This window comes from Neomonachus schauinslandi, chromosome 6 (genome assembly GCF_002201575.2).
Source record: "Neomonachus schauinslandi chromosome 6, ASM220157v2, whole genome shotgun sequence".
NCBI classification, from domain to species: domain Eukaryota; kingdom Metazoa; phylum Chordata; class Mammalia; order Carnivora; family Phocidae; genus Neomonachus; species Neomonachus schauinslandi.
In genome coordinates, this window is record NC_058408.1 from 29,098,111 (window position 1) to 29,122,297 (window position 24,187).

The 24,187-nt window shown below is 38.9% G+C and overlaps 1 protein-coding gene across 1 annotated transcript in view; it reads left to right on the forward strand.

Moving 5' to 3' along the window:
* The first annotated feature begins 9,197 nt into the window (after positions 1–9,197).
* KIF14 (kinesin family member 14) overlaps positions 9,198–24,187 on the forward strand; it is a 53,737-nt gene continuing 38,747 nt past the window's right edge. Inside the window, exons 1-13 of the mRNA XM_021682484.1 lie at positions 9,198–9,614; positions 9,657–10,348; positions 12,048–12,302; positions 12,961–13,048; positions 14,675–14,773; positions 16,979–17,031; positions 17,822–17,852; positions 18,295–18,402; positions 19,539–19,655; positions 20,585–20,700; positions 22,111–22,283; positions 23,358–23,505; positions 23,768–23,831. Coding sequence (XP_021538159.1) covers positions 9,198–9,614; positions 9,657–10,348; positions 12,048–12,302; positions 12,961–13,048; positions 14,675–14,773; positions 16,979–17,031; positions 17,822–17,852; positions 18,295–18,402; positions 19,539–19,655; positions 20,585–20,700; positions 22,111–22,283; positions 23,358–23,505; positions 23,768–23,831 — 2,361 coding nt within the window. The remainder of the gene's footprint in view (positions 9,615–9,656; positions 10,349–12,047; positions 12,303–12,960; positions 13,049–14,674; positions 14,774–16,978; positions 17,032–17,821; positions 17,853–18,294; positions 18,403–19,538; positions 19,656–20,584; positions 20,701–22,110; positions 22,284–23,357; positions 23,506–23,767; positions 23,832–24,187) is intronic.

Consider the following 24,187-nt stretch of genomic DNA (forward strand, 5'->3'; position numbering starts at 1 on the left):
AGAAAGAAAGAAAGAGAAGAAAGAAAGATCTGTGGACATCTCAACTGTGTCCGTGGAAAAGTCCCAGACTCTCTTACTCTATTTGGACCTTGGTTCTTAACCTTTAGCACTATTCCTGTGTTTACTGGAAAACTGATTATTTGGGGCCTTAACGGCCCTGCTTCTTTCTTGGTTTTAATGAGTCTTAACGTCTCAGTATTTTCTTTAGGATACCATCTTGTGTTCTCTTTCTGGCTTCTACCCCTTCCAGCTGCCCTGTCCAACAGCCCTGACTGACGCAGCCCCTTCCACATGAATTCGATGTGCCTCATACCCCTCTCCGTCTGCTATGCCCCTTCCTAAGGGAGCATTGACATGAAGAGGGATGGAAAGGTAGAAAAGGAGCTAGAGGACAAAAAGAGGTGTGGGGGTGGGGCATCTTTTCTTCTTCTTTTTTTTTTCAGATGAGAGAGATGTTGAAGATGGAAGACAGGGTATTTGATGTAGGGAGGCCCCTGGTGGTGGAGAAAATGAATCCAGGATCCAGGTGTGGGACTGGCCCTATGTAGCAGGAAGGACACCAATTTCTCTGAAGCCAGAGCTAAACGAGGGCTCAAAGGAAGGAAAGTTTGCAGCCGGTAACGAATGAGATCGGAAACTTTGAAATAATATTATCAATAGAGTTATCTTAGATGACTAAAGATGTAATTGGTTCTGATTTAGTTCACAGTTGTGCAGAACTTAGGTTCCATGCACTGTGCTTGCAATTTTCATATACATGATCTATTTTAATTCACCTAAATATTTGACGATTAACTTCATATAGTCGAAACATATCAATTTAAATTTATATACAGTAATGTGTCACATTTATCAAATCATTTCACATGTATTATCTAATTTTATTTTTCTAGCAATCGTTGATATATTACCTCCTCATTTTATAGGTAAAGAAGCCAAGGTCCAAAGAGAGGTAAAATAATTTGAGTGACAGCAGGTTTTACGACTTTAATTTCCCCAAAGAGCTATTATTTTAGTGAGTCAAATTTGAAAACAGGTTTGAAAACATAAGGCATTTTTAAGGGCTGCCGTTTTGGCAGTAACAAAGAATTCTGCCTGAACTGGGACAGGGGCAGATGCTTTTGGGTTTTGGAGAGTGCCTTATTTCCTAAGTCAGGCAGATGCTAGCCACTGACTCAGAAAACTGAGTCTTGAAATGGAATGAGGTTCATTCAGGTTGCTCACCCTATGAACCTTATGCTGGCCGAATCTGCATTTTCTAGATTCCCTTTTCCTTCCTTCTTTCCTTCTTTCTTTCTCTCTCTCTCTCTTTCTTTCTTTCGATTTTATTTTTAAGTAATCTCTACCTCCAGCATGGGCCTCGAACTCACAACCCGGAGATCAAGCGTCACACGCTCCACTGACTGAGCCAGCCAGGCGCCCTAGATTCCCTTTTCCTATCTTCTTTCAAAAAGCCTACAAAACCTGAAGTTCTAAAAAAAATCAATAAAATTGGAGCAAAATTGAGATTACCACTGCTCCCTCTTGGAGACAGATTTTCATTGCTCTTTTGATTTCTAAGAGTACAGTGAGTCCATTAAAAATGACTCACTATTTCATCTTGTGGTTATTTCTAGGGATTAAATCATAATCCTCATCCTTCATAAAATAAGATGTGTCATTATTATAACAGAGAGCTTCTAAAATGCATGCTTCCCAGTTTCTCCTCACTAGGCTTGAATAGGGCTTTTCCGTGTTTTGGAGAGTTATATTAAGCTATGCAATTTAGTATCTTACATTTATTGAGCATTAATCCTCTGCCAGGCTCCATGCTAAGCACTTTGCATACATTATCTCATTTAATCCTCATTAGAATGCTTTAGGGTAGGTAACATTATCATCTGCAATTTCCATATGAGGGACGTGAGGCAACCAGAGTTTAGGGGACTTGCTCTTCTGGTCAGTTGTGCACAGGATTTGGAGAAGTATATGTCAGTGTAATAAATAAAAGATTAAAAGATCTTGTGTAACCTGGAGATGGCTCACAGGTGGCCCTTGATTCTGTGGAGTATTATTCTTGTGGTTGGAATTAAATCGGGAGCTTCCAAAAGCAATAAGAAGAGGGAAATGTGGTTAGTGTTATATGAAGGTCCTCTGACAGTTCAGGGCAGGGCACTTGGGGACACAAAAGTGAGACAGACAAGGTCCTGCTCCATTTTGGTCTCAGTCTTGGTGGGCAGATTATGATTTGGCTTATAGGCCATGCATTGTCTGGTCCTATTTAACTCGTAACTATAACCTTAATGGACACTTAATAGTTTTGTTTGTTTGTTTTTAAGATTTTATTTATTTGACAGAGAGAGAGACAGCGAGAGAGGGAACACAAGCAGGGGGAGTGGGAGAAGGAGAAGCAGGCTTCCCCTGGAGCAGGGAGCCCGATACGGGGCTCAATCCCAGGACCCTGGGATCATTACCTGAGCTGAAGGCAGATGCTTAACGACTGAGCCACCCAAGCACCCCAATAGTTTTTTTTTTAAGATTTATTTTTTTATTTTAGAGAGAGAGCATGAGTGGGGAGAGGGGCAGTGGGAGAGGGAGGGAGGGAGAGAAGCAGACGCCCTGCTGAGCATGGAACCTGATGGGGCTCCATCTCACATCCCTGAGATCATGACCTGAGCTGAAATCAAGATTCGGATGCTTAACTGACTGAGACACCCAGGCACCCTGGCACTTAATAGTTTTAATAGGATTTATTTATTTCTCATTTTTAACCACTTAAAGCATTCTCTCAGGGGTGGGCATTCAGAATTTTTCCAGTTTAGGGTCAATATGGATAGACAATTTTCCTGAATATTTTTTGGTTTCTACTGAAATATATTCTTTAAAGATAAGGGGGTGGGAGGGATGGGGTGGCTGGGTGATAGACATTGGGGAGGGTATGTGCTATGGTGAGCACTGTGAATTGTGTAAGCCTGTTGAATCACAGACCTGTACCTCTGAAACAAATAATACATTATATGTTAAAAAAAAATATATATATATATAGTAGGAAGGGAAAAATGAAGGGGGGGAAATTGGAGGGGGAGATGAACCAGGAGAGACTATGGACTCTGAGAAACAAACTGAGGGTTCTAGAGGGGAGAGGGGTGGGGGGATGGGTTAACCTGGTGATGGGTATTAAAGAGGGCACGTACTGAATGGAGCACTGGGTATTATACGCAAACAATGAATCATAGAACACTACGTCAAAACTAATGATGTAATGTATGGTGATTAACATAACAAAATAAAAAAATGCTAAAAAATTTATTTATTTATTTATTTATTTATTTATTTATTTATTTGACAGAGAGAGAGACAGGGAGAGAGGGAACACAAGCAGGGGGAGTGGGAGAGGGAGAAGCAGGCTCTTTGCTGAGCAGGGAGCCCGATGCAGGGCTCGATCCCAGGACCCCGGGACCATGACCTAAGCTGAAGGCAGACACTTAACGACTGAGCCACTCAGGCACCCCTGAAATATTTTCTTAGAATAAATTTTTGTAGAACAGTTACTAGGTCAAAGAGTATGAATATCTTTATGGTTCTTTTAACACCTTATCATGTTGCTTTCTAGAAGGATTTGTGATTTACACAACAGATATTTATTAAGCATCTACTATGTATCAAGCTTTATATTAAGCACTAGGGATACACTGTGAACACATATGGTCCCTGCCTTCAAGAAGCATACCAATTTCTGTCGCTAGAAATGTATACTTCTAAATTTTTTTTAAGATTTTATTTTTGGGGTGCCTGAGTGGCTCGGTCAGTTAAGCGCTTGACTGGTGATTTTGGCTCAGGTTATGATCTTAGGGTTGTGAGATAGAGCCCCGAACTGGGGTCTGCACTGGGCATGGAGCCTGCTAAACATTCTCTCTCTCCATCTGCCTCTCCCCCCTGCCCAAAAGCTAAAAAAAAAAAAAAAGATTTTACTATTATTTGTTAAGATTTCATTTATTTGAGAGAGAGAGGAGAGCACAAGCAAGGGGAGGGGCAGAAGGAGAAGCAGACTCCCTGACAGGGAGCCTGCCCTGGGGCTCCATCCCAGGACTCTGGGAACATGACCTGAGCCGAAGGCAAATGCTTAACTGACTGAGTCACCCAGGTGCCTGTAGAATGTATTATTTTTAAAAGTAATCTCTATACCCAACTACCAAACGTGGGGCTCGAACTCATGACCCCGAGGTCAGGAGTTGCATGCTCTACCAACTGAGCCAGCCAGATGCTCCTATACATTTAATTTTGATGCAAAATCACCAGCACTGAAATGTAAAAAACATTTTATTTACTTGTACCTATTTTTTTTACACTTGCTTTTAATGATTGGGTGTTTACATTCTATTTTTAAATGAATTATTTTTGTGTGTAGGTTGATTCTTTTGTGTGTGAAATACCATTGCCCATTTTTTTTTTTTTAAAGATTTTATTTAGGGGCGCCTGGGTGGCTCAGTCGTTAAGCGTCTGCCTTCGGCTCAGGTCATGATCCCGGGGTCCTGGGATCGAGTCCCACATCCGGCTCCCTGCTCGGCAGGAAGCCTGCTTCTCCCTCTCCCACTCCCCCCCTCTTGTGTTCCTGCTCTCACCATCTCTCTCTCTGTCAAATAAATAAATAAAATTTAAAAAAAAAGATTTTATTTATTTGACAGAGAGAGACGGGGAGAGCAGGAACACAAGCAGGGGGAGTGGGAGAGGGAGAAGCAGGCTTCCTGGTGAGCAGGGAGCCGGATGCGGGGCTCCATCCCAGGACTCTGGGATCATGACCTGAGTCGAAGGCAGACGCTTGACGACTGAGCCACCCAGGCGCCCCCCATTGCCCATTTTTATATTGTTTATTTTCTTATTCTACTTATAAACTTATTTTCTTTGTAAAATTGAAATAAATGTTTGCATCTGTCATAATATATTTTTCTTGTTAGCTTATATTTTATCATTTCATTATTACTTCCAATTATACATGTGTAAAATTTTTATGTATTTGAGATTGTCAGTCTTTCCCTTTGCCATATCTTTTGCTTATAAACTGAATGACTATTTTCCCGTAGATCTGATAAATATATTCTTTTTTCTGATGGTTTCTCTATAACTTAATCTTCGTTAATTTTAGAATGATTTTTAGAGTGAGTTTTAGATTAAGTCCTTTATCACCCATTCAGTTTTTCTATATAGTTGGAGCCACTTCTGGTTTCCCTTCTCTCCCATTGAATACATTACCATTACCTGCCCTTTTTGCCCTTTAAAAAATACTGTTGCTTGGGCCACCTGGGTGGCTCAGTCCGTGAAGCATCTGCTTTCAGCTCAGGTCATGATCCCAGGGTCCTGGAATCAAGTCCCACATCGGGCTTCTTGCTCAGTGGGGAGCCTGCTTCTCCCTCTGCCTGCCGCTTCCCACCCCCCCGCCCCCGCCTTGTGCGCTCTCTCTCTCTCTGACAAATAAAATCTTTAAAAATTTTTTAAAAATACTGTTGCTCAAAAAAATTAAAAAATTAAAAAGAAAAATTTAAAATAAAAATACTTTTGCCTTATAACATGTTTGACTAGAGTCTCTCATTGATCTCGTTATATTTCAGAATGTATTTTTGCTACTTTTTTTGTGTTTCAAAATCTTATTGGAATATATATTGAAACTGAGTAATCTTATGACAGTGGCTTCGGAATTCTAGTTATACCACTTGCTGGTTGCTTTTTCACAAGTTTAGCTCTAAACTTCATCTGGAAACTGGGGATAATATTAATATTTGCCTCATAAAATTTTTAGGATTAAATGAAAAAATTCCATGTACGACATTCAGTACACTTTCTATCTCCACGCTTTGCATAGGAAATACTAGAATCGCGTTAATTATTATGCTTAGCTTGAGGACAAATAGCCATTTTTATAACTTCATTGTAAGGTGGGTACACCATGATTTTTTTTAGACTGAGGATTGACAAAAGTGTCACTGACACTCTTCTTATTTAAAATTCATCTTAGCGGGGCGTCTGAGGGGCTCCGTCGTTAAGCGTCTGCCTTGGGCTCAGAGGGTCATGATCCCAGGGTCCTGGGATCCAGTCCCATAACCCGCTCCCTGCTCCGCGGGAAGCCTGCTCTCCCTCTCCCACTCCCGCTGCTTGTGTTCCTGCTCTCGCTATCTCTGGCTCTGTCAAACAAACAAACAAACAAATAAATAAATAAAATCTTAAAAAAAATAAAAAATAAAAATTTATCTTAGCGGCTGCTCTGTTCTGACTCAGAATCCAGCCCCTTCCAAGGGTCGGATTTAAAAGGTCCCAAGCTCCACGACTTAGCGGAGCCCGGGGAGGGGCGGGCCCCGTTGCCTAGGAGATGGGGGGCGGGTCTGGGGTTTAGAATCTTTGCTACCCAATGACCGGCACTTCCTGGGGGCGGGAGGAGGCGAGGGCGCGGCGCTCGACGCGACGTCCAGCAGCCAATCAGAAAGCAGGGCGCCCATTCAAATTGCGGCCTCAGAGGGAGCCGGCGGTGGAGGTTGTGAGTGGTGTGGACATCTTCCAGGAGGTCTTCGAGAGTGGGGAACCCTGCAGAGGGGCGAAGAATCTGTGCTGTGGGGGCGTGCGGGCGGCTTTTTTACCGGCGACCGCTGAGGTGCGAGCGGAGGCCTTAGCGCGGGGTCCCCCACCGGCCCCGAAATCCCGGTTGGCGGCGAAGGGGTCCCCGGAGAACGCGCGCGGGCGGCGCCTCTGCGGGGACTGGGCAGCTGGACTTCAGGGCCCCTCGGCCCTCAGCCTCACCCACTGAAAGGCTCGCCCAGTCGTTTGGCATTAAGAGGTACACTCGCCGTCCCAGCCCTCGGAGTGACTAGCTGAGAACCCATCCACGGGGATCTTTTGGTTCTGGTTGTGACTTAATTTCCTTCTTTCTATTCATTTCACTCCTCTTTAAACTCCGGTAGCGAAACTTCCCAAACAAAAAGCCCTATCTATTTGTGTAAGTAGCAAATAGTTTTTAGCTGCGGTAGAATTTCCAGAATCTTTTCTTGCCTTTAAATTTATTTCCGTAATGGGAACATTCTATATTTTTAGTTAAAAGGTTGAGGGCAGGTGCTTATATCCTGACGATTTTTTTTTTCTTTTTTTGGGGTGGTGGTGGTGGTAATGATTATTACTTATTTAGAACTTTAAATTACTTAAAAGTTAACTTCTATTATATTCCTGCATAGCAGTATCTATGGAATAGTTTGAGCAAGTGTCATTTTACAAGTTAGAACCAGGCATGCAAATTTAAAGACTTGTTTACGTCAATATTACCAGTTTGGTGCAGAGTTGACTAGAAGCCAGACCTTTTAGCTGTCACTGCTGTTCTTTTTCTTTTAAACCATTAATGCTGGATAGATATTGTTGACATATTTATATACACACCTGTCTACTTTGTTGTCTAACTGCTAGAGGGCAAGCTGTCTACTTACCTAATCTTGCATAATTTTTCTCAACAGAAGCAATTAATTTACTTATTGTAGTTATTGTCTATGGTATTTATTTGGGAATACTCTGTTTTGTGACCCCTCTCAAACTAATCTCCACGAGGCATTCCTGTATTTAACATACATTCAACAGGTATTACCAAATGCTTTACCCAGTCTTTGATTTAGGTGCCAGGGTTTCTGTTAGTCCCTCTCCTAATCTGCAAACAGGGAGTACTAAATAAAAATCTTTGCTGACATGCACATTCCTCCTCCCCGCCCTTCCTCCCCCTCTTTTCCTTATTGTGTTAAAATACACATAACATGTATTATCTTATCTGTTTTTACGTATACATTTTAAAGTGTATATCCTTAAATACATTCACATTGTTGTGCAGACATTACTACCATCCATCCCCATAATCCTTTGTCATCTTGTAAATCTGAAACTCTGTACTTACTAAACAATAACTCCTCATTTTCCCCTGGCCTCAGCCCCTGGCAACCACCATTATACCTTCTGTCTTTATGATTTTAACTACTCCAAGTACCTCATATGAGTGGAATCATACAATATTTGTCTTTTTGTGACTGACTTATTTCACTTAGCATTATGTCTTCAAGATTCATCCATGTTGTCGCATATTGCAGAATTTCTTTATAAGGCTGCATAATATTTCATGGTATGTAAATACCACATTTTGGTAAGCCATTCACCAGTCCACGGACACTTGGGTTGCTTCCATGTTTTAGCTATAGCGAATAATGCTGCTATGAACATGAGCGTACAATGGTCTCTTCAAGACCCTGCTTTTAGGGCGCCTGGGTGGCTCAGTTGGTTAAGCGACTGCCTTCGGCTCAGGTCATGATCCTGGAGTCCCTGGATCGAGTCCCACATCAGGCTCCCTGCTCGGCAGGGAGACTGCTTCTCCCTCCGACCCTCCCCTCTTTCATGCTCTCTCTCTCAGTCTCTCTCAAATAAATAAATAAAATCTTTAAAAAAAAAAAAAGACCCTGCTTTTAATTCTTTTGGTTAGATAATCCAGAAGTAGGATTTCTAGGTCATATGGTAATTCTATTTTTAGTGTTTTTGAGGAACTTCCATATATTTTCCGCCAGTAGTGCTCAAGGGTACCAATTTCTCCACGTTCTCGCCAACACTTGCTTTTCTGTTAGTAGCCATCATAATGGGTGTGATGTGGTATCTCATTGTAGTTTTGATTTGCATTTCCCTAATGATTAGTGATGTTGAGCATCTTCTTATGTGCTTATTGGCCATTCGAATATCTTCTTTGACATGCACTGTTTATATCTTTTAAGTCACTTGGCCTCTTCGTCCTGATATAATGGAAATCTGTGTATTCCTTCTACACTAAGAAAATGGGAACAGGGTCTTGTCTTTGAAATCCATAGTATCTATCAGAGGGCCTGGCACATAATAGGGACTCAGTAAATATTTGTTGCATAATTATTATAAGCTCTTTGAAGGCAGAGATTTGTCTGAAGCTGCTTGGGAACAGTATCTGAGAAGGAGATTGTGGTTTATTCTAACGTATTCATTTCTCTGGGAAGTTACTTTCACAATGGAAGGTTCTCATATTTTTTAATGCCTGTTGATAGTCTTACAATATAATTTTTTTTTTTTTACAGTTTAGCAGATAATTGGAAACTGATACATAAGATATGGCTGGAAGTCAAATGAACGTCTAAAGAAGAGCTTCGGTTCTTCACCAACATTCTTTTTTAAAACAACTTGCTGCCACAATGTCAGTATACACCGCACATAATAGAAATAACAGGGATATCCTTAGTATACCTTCTTCCCAAAAGAGTTCATCACTGAATGTCCTCACCCATAGTAGCAGACGTAAGCTGCATTTGAATTCGGGTATGTCAGAATGTGAAAATGATGATCCGTTATTGAGATCTGCAAATAAAATCAGAGACATAAATAGTACTTATGTGATTTCTGCCTGTAAAAAAACAGGAGAGGTACCTCTTACCCCTGACCCTGCTGGTAGATTGGCACTTCAGAGAAGAGTTACAAGGAACAAAGAATCATCTTTGCGTGGCAGTGAGTTGGGGGACTCAACTGAAAAAACTGCAGAAACACGTCTTACGTTACAACGTCGTGCTAAAACAGAATCTGTGGAAAAGTGGAAAACAGCTCAAACAGAATCTGTGGAAAAGTGGAAAACAGCTCAAACAGATTGTGTGAAAAAGTGGAAAACAACACAGAATGTGGGAAGCCCAACAGAAAATGATTGTGCTTCCCTGGAAATGAGGAGAAAGGTAACAATTGTAAATAATGGTAAAGACTCTTCTGTTGCATCTTTTGGACCTTTAGCCAAAGACCGAAAAGACATTGAAATGATGGCTGATGAAAAACACAAAGAAACGTTTTCTGCCCTCCTTGAGGCAAATGAACATGTCACACTTCAATACTTAAGTAATAGAGCACCCACTGATTGCCAGAGTCAGACTAAAGTTGTTCCATCCGGACACTTGGCAACAAAGCCTCTTCAGAGCAAGTTTAACATCAAAGTGCCAGGAACAGGAAACTTGCATCATAGAAGTATTGGGAAGGATATAGCAAAAAATTCAAATAAATTTGGAAGCTTAGAAAAAAGAACACCTACAAAGTACGTTGTAGGACACAAATGGACACCAAAGTGTGGCACGCCACAGCTTACGAGCCCAGCTGCATCGATACTGAAAAATAGGGTGCCTAGCCTCCAAGTTAAACAAAAGCCAAGAAGTTCTCTTCTAGCAAATGAAAAGGAAAGGTCACAAGAAAACACACTCCTTCTTGAAGAGGAAACAACAGGTCGGAACACCTCGATAGAAACAGACCCCTTAAAAGTAGAGAACAGTCAAGTGACAGTGGCAGTACGTGTGAGGCCTTTCAGCAAGAGGTATGTTACACCTTTTAAAATCTAAGGCCAAACTACTGACATGTGATGTGTCTAATTCCACTCTGCCTTTGGAAATTGAGTGCATTCATGCATCTTCAAGCTTGGTGGTGGCATTTCTATGTAGGGAGAAATTTTAGGTTTAGTTGTAGAACCCTCATTATTTTTGATGACTGGGTGTAAAATTAAAACATTGAAATCACCATCTTTTGCAAATGTAAATTTCTTTAGATCTGCTGCTTTGAAAACATCAGAATGACTTAAGTCTATAATGCAGTCTGCTTTCAAATCTGCAATGTATGGCGGGCTCCTCTGTATTTCCCTTAAAAAGAGCACTTGTTAGGTCCCTTATTCCCCAAAGAGGTCCTTCCAAAACTCCATCCAGCGTAGTGTCATCCTCATTGTCATCACTGATATATAGTAGTTATAAATGCAGTGCTTTATTAGATTTGATGTTGATGGTAAAAAATCTCTCTCCAAAGTGATTGTGGGTGAGATAGTCACAGATTACAGGTAGGGCTGAGAAAGATGGACATGACAAAATGTGAATGTGGCATCTAATTATTTTTGAATGTTTTGTGGGGTGACTGCGAAAAAAATTCAGTGTTAGTAGTTGTTAACTCTATTGTATATCTAAGCAAGATGTGAGAGTATATGGTGACTGCTGCCATGGGGGAAGGAACCCTTAGTTTCAACCTAAAGGGTCAGTAAAGGTAAGTTATACAGTGCTTTAAAGGCTGTTCGTGAAGATGTGGGGTTAGTGATAAGTGAGAGAACTGAGGGTGAGTTGGCTGGAGAGAATGGGGAAACCTCAAAGACAGGCCTCAAGGATCATGATAGGGCAAGAGGCAACAGAAAGAACAGAGCAGGTAGGAATAAACCCCACGATGGATGACTACCCTGAAGAGAACTTAGAAAGGAACCAAGTACCTGAGTTCAGACTCATCAGACAAGCCATGCAAACTGGGCTGATAACAGGGGTGGTGGGGCACTTGTCACATTGAAGAGGCAGGTGGATTCCAGAATAAATTCTGATCTAAAACAGAGTTGGGGGCAAAAAGGGATATCTGGGCCAGACAAGGTGATAATATTTTTCTGCAGATGTAAAGTAAGTGAAAGATTTCTACCTAAGTCTGAGCTGGAAGAAAGATGCACATGAAAATCCATGACTTTAAGGGAGATAATCTAACGGAGGGACCTTTGGATTAACAGTAACAGTAGGCAGTAGCCCAAAGAGATTTATGATTGAGACTTATATTTAACTGAGTTTGTTGAAATTATATTTGCATTTCATGTCAGGTTTATATAGATCTGCACCTCTGAAACATCTTTAAAATATATTAAAAAGTTTCCAGATTTGGACTGAAGAGTATAGGTAGACTATAGTAGGTGGGATGGACGAAGGGAGAGCTCAAGAGAAAAAGGAAGATGGAAAATCCTGTAAAAGTAGGATGATTTTTCAGACAACAGATCTGGGACTCCATTTTCCCTTTAAGTGGTGGCACTGGAGCTGTAGGAAATCTATATTTGGAAACCCACTATAATTACGTTAGCTGGTCTACATTTTCCACATGAAACTAAATTATCTTGCTCTGGAGAAATGTTGTATTTAACTAGTTTTGAGGTTCTTATTATATTCTATGGAATAATACTCAAAATAATCACGGTAACTTTATATTTTTCTCTGTGCTTCTTTGTAAAGAGAGAAGGTTGAAAAAGCATCCCAGGTGGTCTTCATGAATGGGGAAGAAATAGCTGTGGAACATCCTGACATGAAACAAGTTTATAATTTTATTTATGATGTTGCATTCTGGTCTTTTGATGAATGCCATCCCAACTATGCTAGCCAGACGACTGTTTATGAGACGCTAGCAGTACCCCTCCTAGAGCGTGCCTTTGAAGGCTACAATACCTGTCTCTTCGCTTATGGTCAGACCGGCTCTGGAAAATCATATACGTAAGTGTTATTCCAAGTACAGTTATTGAGAATGTTTCAGTCTTTGGTGAGAAAGAATGTAGTTTTGATAGAAAGAATGTAGTTTTGATAGAAAGAATGTAGTTTTGAAACCACACAGATCTGGGCTCAAATCTCATCCATTTTATATACTGGTTCTGTGCAAACTTGGGCACGTTACTTAACCTCTGAGCTTCAGCTTATGCAGGAGATGCTGTTTACTTTGTGTCATTGGCCCATTTTACTGTACATAATATGTCTTGTGTAAACCCAAGCCTGGAGAGGTTATTTTGTAAATATTATTGTGAGAATTAAAAGTAGTCATCTAATAAATGGTATATATATATTAAAGGCTCTGCTTGTACTTTCTCACAACTCTCTGAATTAGATACCTCTTATTTATTCCCATTTTATAGAAGAGGAAATTGAGGTTTACTGGGGTTAAGTATCTTGTTTAAGGTCACAGAGCTAATAAGTGGTGAGATCAAGATTTGAACTCAGGAAGATTTGACTTCAGAGCCTAGGTTATTAGATATTAATAACACAGTTTAATTAGCTTGCTTCCCATTCACTCCCCCAACCCATTTCCCCAAAGAGAATTTTAAAAAAACTAATTAGTTTATCAAGCCCCCACCCCTGCCATTCATTATGTATTTTCCAGGATGATGGGACTTAGTGAAGAACCAGGAATAATTCCAAGGTTTTGTGAAGATCTTTTCGCTCAAGTAGCCAAAAAACAAACTCAAGAGGTATGTTCTCATCTGTAAGCCTTCATATTAGACTAGGAAACAGTCAAATTAAAATCAGAGTCAACACCACTAAGGAAATAATGGAAGATGTAATTTTAAGTTCTAGGTCATTCTCCTGTGGAACAGTGGTATGGAGGAGAGGTTGGAGATTCAAAATTTCAGAATAAATTCTCCTTGTTGGGCAGTGATAGAAGGATCATCTCTTCTGTCTTCTCTAGCTTTTTCGACTTTATTACTTTTATGTATGTGTAGTGGCTTATAATGCGGCAGTTATGTACCGTTACATGTTTGTAGTCAGGTGGGTACACAGACTTAACTAAGGACAGTAGACCTAAACTTCAGAACAACATGAAGCAGAGAGTAGTGAAGCTGAAGTTTGAACCTAGATTCAGCTTCGAAAGCCATGCTCTTTACGCTGCCCTACACCTGAAAAGTCTGTACTGGCTTCCCTTTTCTCTTACTCCTTCGTACATGCAGCCAGTATTTACTGGGCACCCGCTGTTTGCCGAGCAGTAGATCACTTTTCCCCAAATTTGCTTGATTATAAGAATTACCAGAAATGTGTCGGGGCAGTTTTTCGTGTGTGTGTTTGATTGTGTGTGTGTGTGTGTGTGTGTGTGTGTGTATACACTTGCTAAAAAAAAAATCTCTCCTGGAGATTCTGATTTAGTTGATCTGGGCTACAGCTGGGAATTTATAGTTTCCGTACTTTCCCCCTAGTGATTCTTATGATAAGGGAAATTGGGGAAATACTGTGCAAGATTTGGGAATATGGAGTTAAAAGACCCAGTCCCTGTCGTTAGGAGAGTATAATGGAGGAATGAATCAGTAAATAGCCAAGTACGATCAACTTACTGCTAAATAAATTAAAGTAAATACTATGATAGAGTAAGAACAGTGTGCTTTGAGAATATATAAGATTAGAGGGAGCCAGGTTTTCTTAGATGAGGGACAACTGAGCTTATTTTTGAAGGAAACATAGCAGTTATTAGCTTGGTGAAGAGGCGGAAGGACATTCTAGGCAGTGGGAACAGCATGTGTAAAGCTTTGAAAGCAAGAATGTAGGGAGCCTTTGGGAATCTATAAATTGTTTACTTTGCTTTAAGCATGGAATTTGAGAGTGGAGGGTGACAAAAGATGAAACCAGAGAGGCAGGCAGAACTCAGCTTGTGAAGGACTTTATGACCCCTGCTTCCAGGAATCTAGAAAGCTATGGAAGGATTTTAAGCAGGGAAGTCAAGTGATCATCTTTGCTCTTTAAAAAAAAATATAGCTCTGGCTGCAGTGTGGAGAATGGATTGAAAGGAAGTAGAACTGGATGCAAAGAGACCAGTTGTGGGACTTGTAAACTGTGTAAGGAAGGCATGACAAGGGGCTAGACTAGGGTAGTGACTGCACTGTTGAACATTTGAGAGATCTTAGTAAGTAGAACTTATTTTCTTTGGAGAAATGTCTGTTCAAGTCCTTTGCCCGCTTTTAAATTGGGTTGTTTGTTTTTTTTTGCTGTTGAGTTGTAACAGTCCTTTATATATTCTGGATCCTAGAACCTTATCAGATATATAATTTGCAAAAAATGCAAGGATTTTTAAAATAAGTTGCATGCTGTGTTTCTGTTCCTCCTACTAGGTCAGCTACCACCTTGAAATGAGCTTTTTTGAAGTATATAATGAAAAAATTCATGACCTTCTGGTTTGTAAAGGTGAAAATGGGCAGAGAAAGCAACCAGTAAGATTAAAACAATTTATGATTTGTTTTTAATTTGTTTTTATAAATGCATATAGTTATACTAGTTCTCAAGATGATCTATATGGCTTGCAATTTTACTAAAATTGCTATTAGGGGCACCTGAGTGGCTCAGCCAGTTAAGCGTCTGCCTTCGGCTCGGATCGTGATCTCGGGGGCCTGGGATCGAGTTCCGCATCAGGCTCTCTGCTCAGTGGGGAGTCTGCTTCTTACTCTCCCTCTGTGCTCTCCCTCTCTCTCTGAAATAAATCCTTATTTATTTGACAGAGAGAGCACGCACAAGCAGGGGAGCAGAAGAGGGAGAAGCAGATTTCCCACTGAGCAGGGATCCCAATGCGAGGCTCAATCCCAGGACCCTGGGATCATGACCTGAGCCGAAGGCAGTTGCTTAACCATCTGAGCCACCCAGGCGCCCCAATAAATAAAATCTTTAAAAAAAATAAATAAAATTGCTATTATATGATAGCAAATGCTTGGGATCTACAGTCTAAATGAGTAAATAAATAGTAAATAAGCTAAACATTATTGTTAGCGGAAATTAAATTAATTATTAAGTTTAGCCTCTTTTAAATCAAATATTGTATCAAAATTAAAGATAAAATATTTGTTTCAAGATTTAGTTGGACCACTTAAACACTAAATCCCTAAAGCCAAAAAGCAGTAGAAGTTTAAAAATTGTATTGTTATTGTAGAATATGTATCTTAATAGATTATTTAGTAAATTGGTATCTTGTACATAATATTTTCTGTGAAATAGGAAGTTCCACAAATACATAATCATTTTTTTTTTAAGATTTTATTTATTTATTTGACAGAAAGACAGCGTGAGAGGGAACACAAGCAGGCAGAGTGGGATAGGGAGAAGCAGGCTTCCTGCTGAGCAGGGAGCCCGATGTGGGGCTTGATCCCAGGACCCTGGGATCATGCCCCAAGCTGGAGGCAGATGCTTAACCGACCGAGCCACCCAGGTGCCCCTACATAATCTTTTTTAAAAACTGCTATCAAAATGTAAAATCTTGGGGGCACCTGGGTGGCTCAGTTGGTTAAGCCTCCGACTCTTGATTTTGATTCAGGTCATGATCTCATGGTTGTGGGATTGAGCCCTTCATCGGGCTCCGCACTCAGCACAGCAGAGAGTCTGCTGGAGATTCTCTCTCTCCCTTTGCATCCCCTCTCCCCGCTGCTTGCATGCTCTCTCTCAAATAAATAGAGTCCTTTCTTTAAAAGGATGTAAAATTTTTAATTTTGAAAAGGACATTGGAGAGCAAGAAACTAAAATCTAAAGAGGTCACTTGACTTATTCAAAATCATGTGGCTGGGCACCTGGGTGGCTCAGTCATTAAGCATCTGCCTTAGGCTCGGGTCATGATCCCGGGATCCTGGGATCGAGCCCCGTGTCGGGCTCCTTGCTCGGTGGGGAACCTGCTTCTCCCTCTCCCACTCCCCCGGCTTGTGTTCCCTCTCTCGCCGTGTCTCTGTCAAATAAATAAATAAAATCTTTAAAAAAAGAAGACCAAAAATCACGTGGCTTACTGTTGTAACATCAAGAATCTTAAACTTGGGGGGGGGCGCCTGGGTGGCTCAGTCGTTAAGCGTCTGCCTTCGGCTCTGGTCTTGATCCCAGGGTCCTGGGATCGAGCCCCACATCGGGCTCCCTGCTCGGTGGGAAGCCTGCTTCTCCCTCTCCCACTCCCCTGCTTGTGTTCCCTCTCTCGCTGTATCTCTCTCTGTCAAATAAATAGATAAAATCTTAAAAAAAAAAAAATTTTTTTTTAAACTTGGCATTTTCTTCTTTGACTTAAAAGTGTTTTAAATTTCTAGTTACAAAGTTTAAAACATACAATGTAAAACTGGAAAAAATTCTGTCTGAAATTTACTGAATATATTTTGGAGAGCTAATATTTAAAAGCCTAGAGATAATGGCTACTGCATGTCTTAAGAATAGGAACTAGTAAGATATTTGATGCTGCGGTGAACTGTGGCATATTGTGAAAAGTTTGTGATCCTGAAGCAGTGTCAATGCTTTACAGATTTGTGTTTGTGAGAACTTTTATATTTATCTCTGGGTCAGGTAAAGGCAAATCTCTTTGCCTTAAACTCCAAATATAGAAGAAAAGATCATTTAAAATTGTGTTTATATGAAATATTTGTTATGCCCTTAATAATGCTAATGTTTGCTTCTGTTAGCTGAGAGTAAGGGAGCATCCTGTCTCTGGACCATATGTTGAAGCATTGTCAATGTAAGTGTTTGGCTCAGCAAAAGCAAGGAGGAGGAAAGTAATGAATAGAATGAATGTTGTTCTCATTTGCCTCCCCAACTTTGAAAGCCTGGATACTTATTTAACCTCCTACCCTTAATAGTATTCATTTAATTTTTCCTCTCTTTCCAACTAGAGTGTTAGCTGCTTGTTTTTGTATTTGTTTATATCTTTCACAGCACCTGTAAAGTACCTGAGTTATACTGTGTGAAATATTTGATTTTTCTCCCTTGTATCCCCTTTCCCCATTAAGTTAAGCTCCCGCTCGAGCTGCTTTTTATATCTATTACTTTAAGCTGAAGAGGGGAGAAGGTGCTAAAATGAGTTTAGTGTTGAGAGTGTGAATCATGCTAAGAGTCATTTACTTCATCTTTCAACACTCCAAATGCTTTCTTAAAGGAAAGGGAAAGTGATTAGGTATGGATTTAGCTCCATTCAATAAATCTGGGATTATGTTGAGACCCATACATACTAGCATACCCACCCCTACATATGTCAAGTATATGTTTTGGTCTCATGATTTAGACTTGAATATGTTAAGAGCTAAACTGCTTCATTAATAAAAGACATACTTTTTGGTAAAATTAAAACATTTTCTACCCTTTAAGAATGGAGATAGTGAAAGATTCTGTTGAGAGTCAGTATAATCTATGAATTATTCAATTGTGGTCTTCAGAGAGTAATTATGTAATTGAAAGAGTATTATTATTTTATGAGAATAAAAGTGTAATTATCAGTAAAAACAATTTTGTCTTTTTCCTTTTAAAAATAGGAATGTTGTCAGTTCTTACTCTGATATCCAGGTAAGATTGATTATATTTTATCTTCCTTCCATTAGATAGAAAGATCATAATCATAAGTATTCATAAGAATATTTCTCCTTAATTGCTACTTGCATAAATAGAAGGTTAATCTTATTAATTCATTATGAGCTGATTTTGTTTATTAAACTTCAATCAAGGAATTACTCTTCTGAAGTAAAAATAAAAATTGCCTATCATAGCAGCTTAGTGTTATTGAAATAGTCTTTTAGAGGTGTAATTTCCTGATTCAGATATCTGTGATGGAAGCAAAACTGACAATGGGAATACAAATTATTAAATGACAAACATTTATTAATTTCATTTCATAAACAGATTATAAAGTGCGTATATGTTGCCAAACATGCTTAACTTTGTTGTTTCTTAATTTGTTCCAATAAATTTTAGTTTGCAGTTCTGACCTCCCTCTCTTCTTTCTTGTAAGAGTTGGCTAGAATTGGGAAATAAACAAAGAGCAACTGCTGCTACTGGTATGAATGATAAAAGCTCCCGATCGCATTCAGTTTTCACCCTGGTGATGACCCAGACCAAGGTATTCTTTTTCTTGATTATTTTAAGATAATATAAATATATGATAACATAAATATATAACATAATTGGATTTTAGTGTACACAGTAACTGAATGACTTTTGGTATATTTGGCAGTATTTTTTTTTTTTTTTACTGTTTGAAAACTCAATAATATATGATTATTAATTTATTATATCATTGATATTAATATGATAATAACATTAATGTATGATATGTTTTCAATACATGGTAATTGTACAGTATTTGGAAAAACGTATCAGAAAGTCAAAGATTTTTAAAAATTCAGCCATAGGTTCCACTACTCAAAGCCCCTCTAAATATTTTGGTGTATAATATTTTAGTTGTTTTACAATCACATTTAAACAAATTTACAAAATCTTCAATAATTTTATGCCATTAAAATTCTTCACCAAATAATCATTTTTCATAGCTGTATAATATTCCATGGACTACTCCAGTTCCTCTACTGTGGGCCATTTATGTTGCTTTCAAATACCTAGCTCCTTTGGGGTGCCTGGCTGGCTCAGTCTGAAGAGCATGTGATTCTTGATCTTGGGGTCATGAGTTCGAACCCCATGTTAGGTGGCGAGATTACTTAAATAAATTAAATATTTTTATTATTAATAAGTATTAATTGCTCCTCTCATGCTGAGATAAATAACACCTTTGTACACTAAGCTTTTGCTCTATTTATGGTTGTTTCCTTAATATAATTGGGTAGTTGTGAGTTTTTATCTCTTTAAAGTTATTTCTTTTATTTTGGCATAATGCAAGCATTGCTCCATGTATTCTTGAATGTTTATTTTTTTATTTTTATTTTTTTAAAGAGTTTATTTATTTATTGGACACAGAGAGAGAGAGAGCACAAGCAGGGGGAGCCTGATGCGGGGCTCGATCCCAGGACCCTGAGATCATGACCTGAGCTGAAGCCAGTTGCTTAACCGACTGAGCCACCCAGGCGCCCCTATTCTCGAATGTTTATTATAAATTATAAATGATCACACATTTGTGAAGGGATAGTTTCAAAAATAAATGAGTGGTTTGTAATCTTGTATAACTTTCCCTTTCAAGACTTACATCGATAGCAAATCATGGACAAACTTATGACATATTATATTAATGTCCTTTTGCTGCAGACGGAATCTGTGGAAGGGGAGGAACATGATCACAGAATAACGAGTCGGATAAACCTGATAGATCTGGCGGGCAGTGAGCGCTGCTCCACAGCTCGAACTAGTGGAGATCGACTGAAGGTAAATATGAGGCTTTTCTGGGGTGCCTGGCTGGCTCAGTCAGTGGAGCATGTGATTCTTTTTTTTTTTTTTTAAGATTTTATTTATTTATTTATTTGAGACAGAGGATGAGAGGAGAGAGAGAGCACATGAGAGGGGGGAGGGTCAGAGGGAGAAGCAGACTCCCCGCCGAGCAGGGAGCCCGATGCGGGACTCGATCCAGGGACTCCAGGATCATGACCTGAGCCGAAGGCAGTCGCTTAACCAACTGAGCCACCCAGGCGCCCCATGAGCATGTGATTCTTGATCTTGAGGTTGTGAGTTCGAACCGATGCCGGGTGTAGAGATTACTTAAAAGAAAATCTTTTTTTAAAAAAAAATGAGGCTTGGGGTGCCTGGGTGGCTCAGTTGGTTAAGCGACTGCCTTCAGCTCAGGTCATGATCCCAGGGTCCTGGGATCGAGTCCCGCATCGGGCTCCCTGCTCTGCGGGGAGCCTGCTTCTCCCTCTCCCACTCCCCCTGCTTGTGTTCCCTCTCTCGCTGTGTCTCTCTCTGTCAAATAAATAAATAAAATCTTTAAAAATAAATAAATAAATAAATAAATAAATAAATAATTAAAAAAATGAGGCTTTTCTCATTTTAATAAGACTTATTCCCTAGGGCATTATTTTTAGGAGATTGCAAACTAAATATATTTAACAACAACAAACAAAAACAAAAACTCTATCTGTAGTTTATAGACTGCATTTCTGTGGTTTAAAGAGAGATCTTTACTTTTTCGTTATGTTTACTTTTCAAAGAAAATTAGTAAATTTTGAGTTGTAAGAAAGTTGGTAGTTTATGGAAGAAAATATTTACTCAGTAATCATATAAGGGAAGGAATATATTTTGTGAAATAAATGTATTGCTGAGCAGTTATTTTAAATTAGATGTTTTTATCTTGTGTACAGGAAGGTGTGAGTATTAACAAGTCCTTGCTCACATTGGGAAAGGTTATATCTGCACTTTCTGAACAAGCAAACCGAAAGAGAGTTTTTATTCCTTACCGTGAATCTGTTCTTACATGGCAAGTATCTTTTGAAGTACAAAGAATTGTATAAAATGTACTGAATACTATGGGGAGAAGAACAATAGACTGACTTCATATAGCCTTGGGACAGAGAACAAGTGGTTAGCAGTGTGAATTCTAGAGTCAAACTATGTGGATCTGAATCGTGGCTCTGCATCCTATAAGCTCTGCGACTTCGGTAAATCACTCAATGCTCTAGTCTCTTTCTTCATCTGTAATATGAGGATAATAACAATACCTACCTTTTAGGGTTATAGTGAAGATTAAATAACTACTATAATACTCTTAGTACATAGTATGTGCTGTATTAGTGTAAGCAACTAGTACTATACTTAATGTTTTTAGTGCTTAATGTTTGAGCATATATGATACCACCAAACATGTTGCTATGTGTGTAAAGTGAAATTGTTTTGTGTGGCACCCACTGACTAGCATTTAAGTGTTCAATAAGTATTTTTGTTAATGAATATGTTTTCATTAATCAGATACATTACATTCAAATTACATCTGTATAGATTTAATATCCAATTGTGATAAGCTATTAATATATAATTCTCATAAGGGCTGCATCTCTACTTGATAGCCCCGATGCGGTGCTCGATCTCAGGGCCCTGAGATCATGACCTGAGCCGAAATCAAGAGTCAACGGTTAACCAACTGAGCCACCCAGGCCCTCCCAACCGCTATGTGTCTTTATAATTGGTTTATAGGAATGTAGTTGTCACCTGAAAACATTTAAGGAAAAATTTGATTTTTTTCTTGGTGCCTTTTGAAAGCTAGGAAGAGTGAAATTCATTCTGTATTAATAAAGATAGGTGTTTTAGTCTCATTCTATCTTTTTTCCTCTAAAAGAAGGCTTTTGCATATTGTAGAAAACAAAATTTTTGTTTATATGCCCACTCATCCTTTTCAGTATTTATTGAGCACCTGTTTCTAAAGGTGGTAGCACTGGAAATACAAGATGACTAACACACATAGTTTCTTTCCTGAAGTAGCTCACAGTCTAGTCTGGGGAGTGGGAAGTGGTATCTTACTAAATTTCTGATGGTTAACCATATTTTAAATCTTTGGTTCAGTTACTGTTTCATGAAACAATATAAAAAGTATAAGAGAAAACAAAATATTCATGAGATCTAAAAATAAGTACAAATACCACAAAAGTTCTGAATGGTGGTGTGCATGGCTGGCTCAGTCCGTAGAGCATGTGACTCTTGATCATGAGTTCAAGCCCCACATTGGGTGTAGAGCTTACTTAAAATAAATAAATAAAAAGTCCTGAATGGTATGTGAGTGAAGAGTATAATACTGTATTATATATCCTATTAATTTGTTTTGTGCTTTCTACATAATTACTGCTATTAGGTTGTTGTAGACACAAAGTCTAATTATAACTTCTTTTCCTTGAAGGCTGTTAAAAGAAAGTCTGGGTGGAAATTCAAAAACTGCAATGATCGCTACCATCAGTCCTGCTGCCAACAACATTGAAGAAACATTAAGCACACTGAGATATGCCAGCCAAGCCCGTATGATAGTCAATATCGCCAAAGTAAATGAAGATATGAACGCTAAGTTAATTAGAGGTGAAGATTTTTCTAAACATTTTAATTATTTTGTAACAGTTAAATCTCAAATATTAATTTCAGTCATGAAAATACGCAATTTAAGAAAATAAAAGATTTTTCTTTCATACCTACTTATAATAGATACTAGTCATCATTCTACAATGATGGTGGAAGAGAGATGGAAGGACGATGGGAAGAAGAATTAGGAAGGGGAAAACAAGCAGAAAAAGACAGAAAATAGAGAGTAGGTAAAGGGGAAATAGCAAGCACAGAAAAATAATCTTACAGACTGAGTCATAGATATGTGTAGCCTTTTCCTCTTATGACCTTTCCTCCATTGTCATTCTGTTTATCAGCTCTACTCTTGCTTAGTTCATTGATCTAAAGGACAGTGATCTAAAGGCTTGAGTTTTTAGCATAGGCCTAACTTCATTTATGCTCAGTACTACTTTCTGTGTATATCTTGGGAATCACCTGCTTAGGATGGACTTGAGTACCTGCAAGGAACCTTGATTTGAGCAGTTTTCTCTTTGCATATGTGGAACTGCCATCTTTTCATAGTCCTTTGTCCTCTGGCCCTTTTGAGCAGCAGAGGACGAATGGTCTTCAGACAAGCAGGCCAGAGAAGAACGAATTGGCTGTATCATAGTCCATCGTCTCCCTTTTGGAGTCCCCTCTCTTTCACAAATAGGGCTATTTTCATTAAAAATAAGTCTTCTGACCTCCAGCTTGAAAAATCTTTGATTTTTATCCAGCATGTCTTTATAAGTAAGGTTTGCCTTGGGACAATCCTGGTTTATGTCTGCTGCATCAGTGTGATTAATAAGGTGCTTCTCAAAAGTGTCCCACTTTGAACAATACATTATATGGCCATACTACTTATGAGGGGGGAAATTCATAAAGATGGGAGCACTTTTTCAGGTTAAGACTAAGTAGAAATGTATAGGTAATGTAAGTAAAGTAAAATTGATTTCTGTAAATATTCTATTTAGTAATATTTAAAACTTGAAATAAGATTGGAGGATTATCCCCTCTGTGGTAATGATTATATATCAAATGTTATTAATCATGCATCTTTTTACAAATATTTAGAATTGAAAGCGGAAATCGAAAAGCTAAAAGCTGCTCAAAGAAACAGTCAAAATATTGACCCTGAAAGATATAGGCTGTGCCGGCAAGAAATAACATCCTTAAGAATGAAACTGCATCAACAGGAGAGAGACATGGCAGAAATGCAAAGGTGGAATATAGTCAATATTTTAGATGTCAATGTGTTGCCTGGAATCATTGGACTGGTGGGGCTGGGATTTGTGGAGAGGGAGGACTTTAGGAGGGATCTGTGGCTCTGTTTTTGTACTTTCTGTATGAATAGAGCAGTCCATCCCCAGACTATCATATTTTAAATATTCCTAAGTGGTTTCTTAATCTTTATTGATTGTCTTTAATTCTCAGTCTTATGCATCTGGATATTTTTAACTCTTATTTTGTTTGTCTTTGGAAAGAGCATGGAAAGAAAAATTTGAACAAGCTGAAAGAAGAAAACTTCAAGAAACAAAGGAGTTACAGGTATCATTTCAACTCTCTAAACTGATTTAAAAATTAAATAAAGATGACAGTAAATATGTAAATCTAATTTCTCAAATACTCCTTGCATACTGACTCTATGCCAAGCAATACCATAAAGAGGAATAGTATAAAGAAGTGTTGAGGTCAAGATTCTAATATACTTAGAGCCCATAGCTATGTTGGAAAGTTAAAATATAAACAAACCGTCTAATTTTATTCACTTTGGTTCAACAAATATTAAATGTTTTTTCTGTGCCAGGCATGGGGGAAGCCAAGGTGAATAAAATGTAGTTTTGGCCCTCAAAGAGCATGTAATCTAAAGGGAGGTTTACAATGTAAATAGATGACTAAAATGC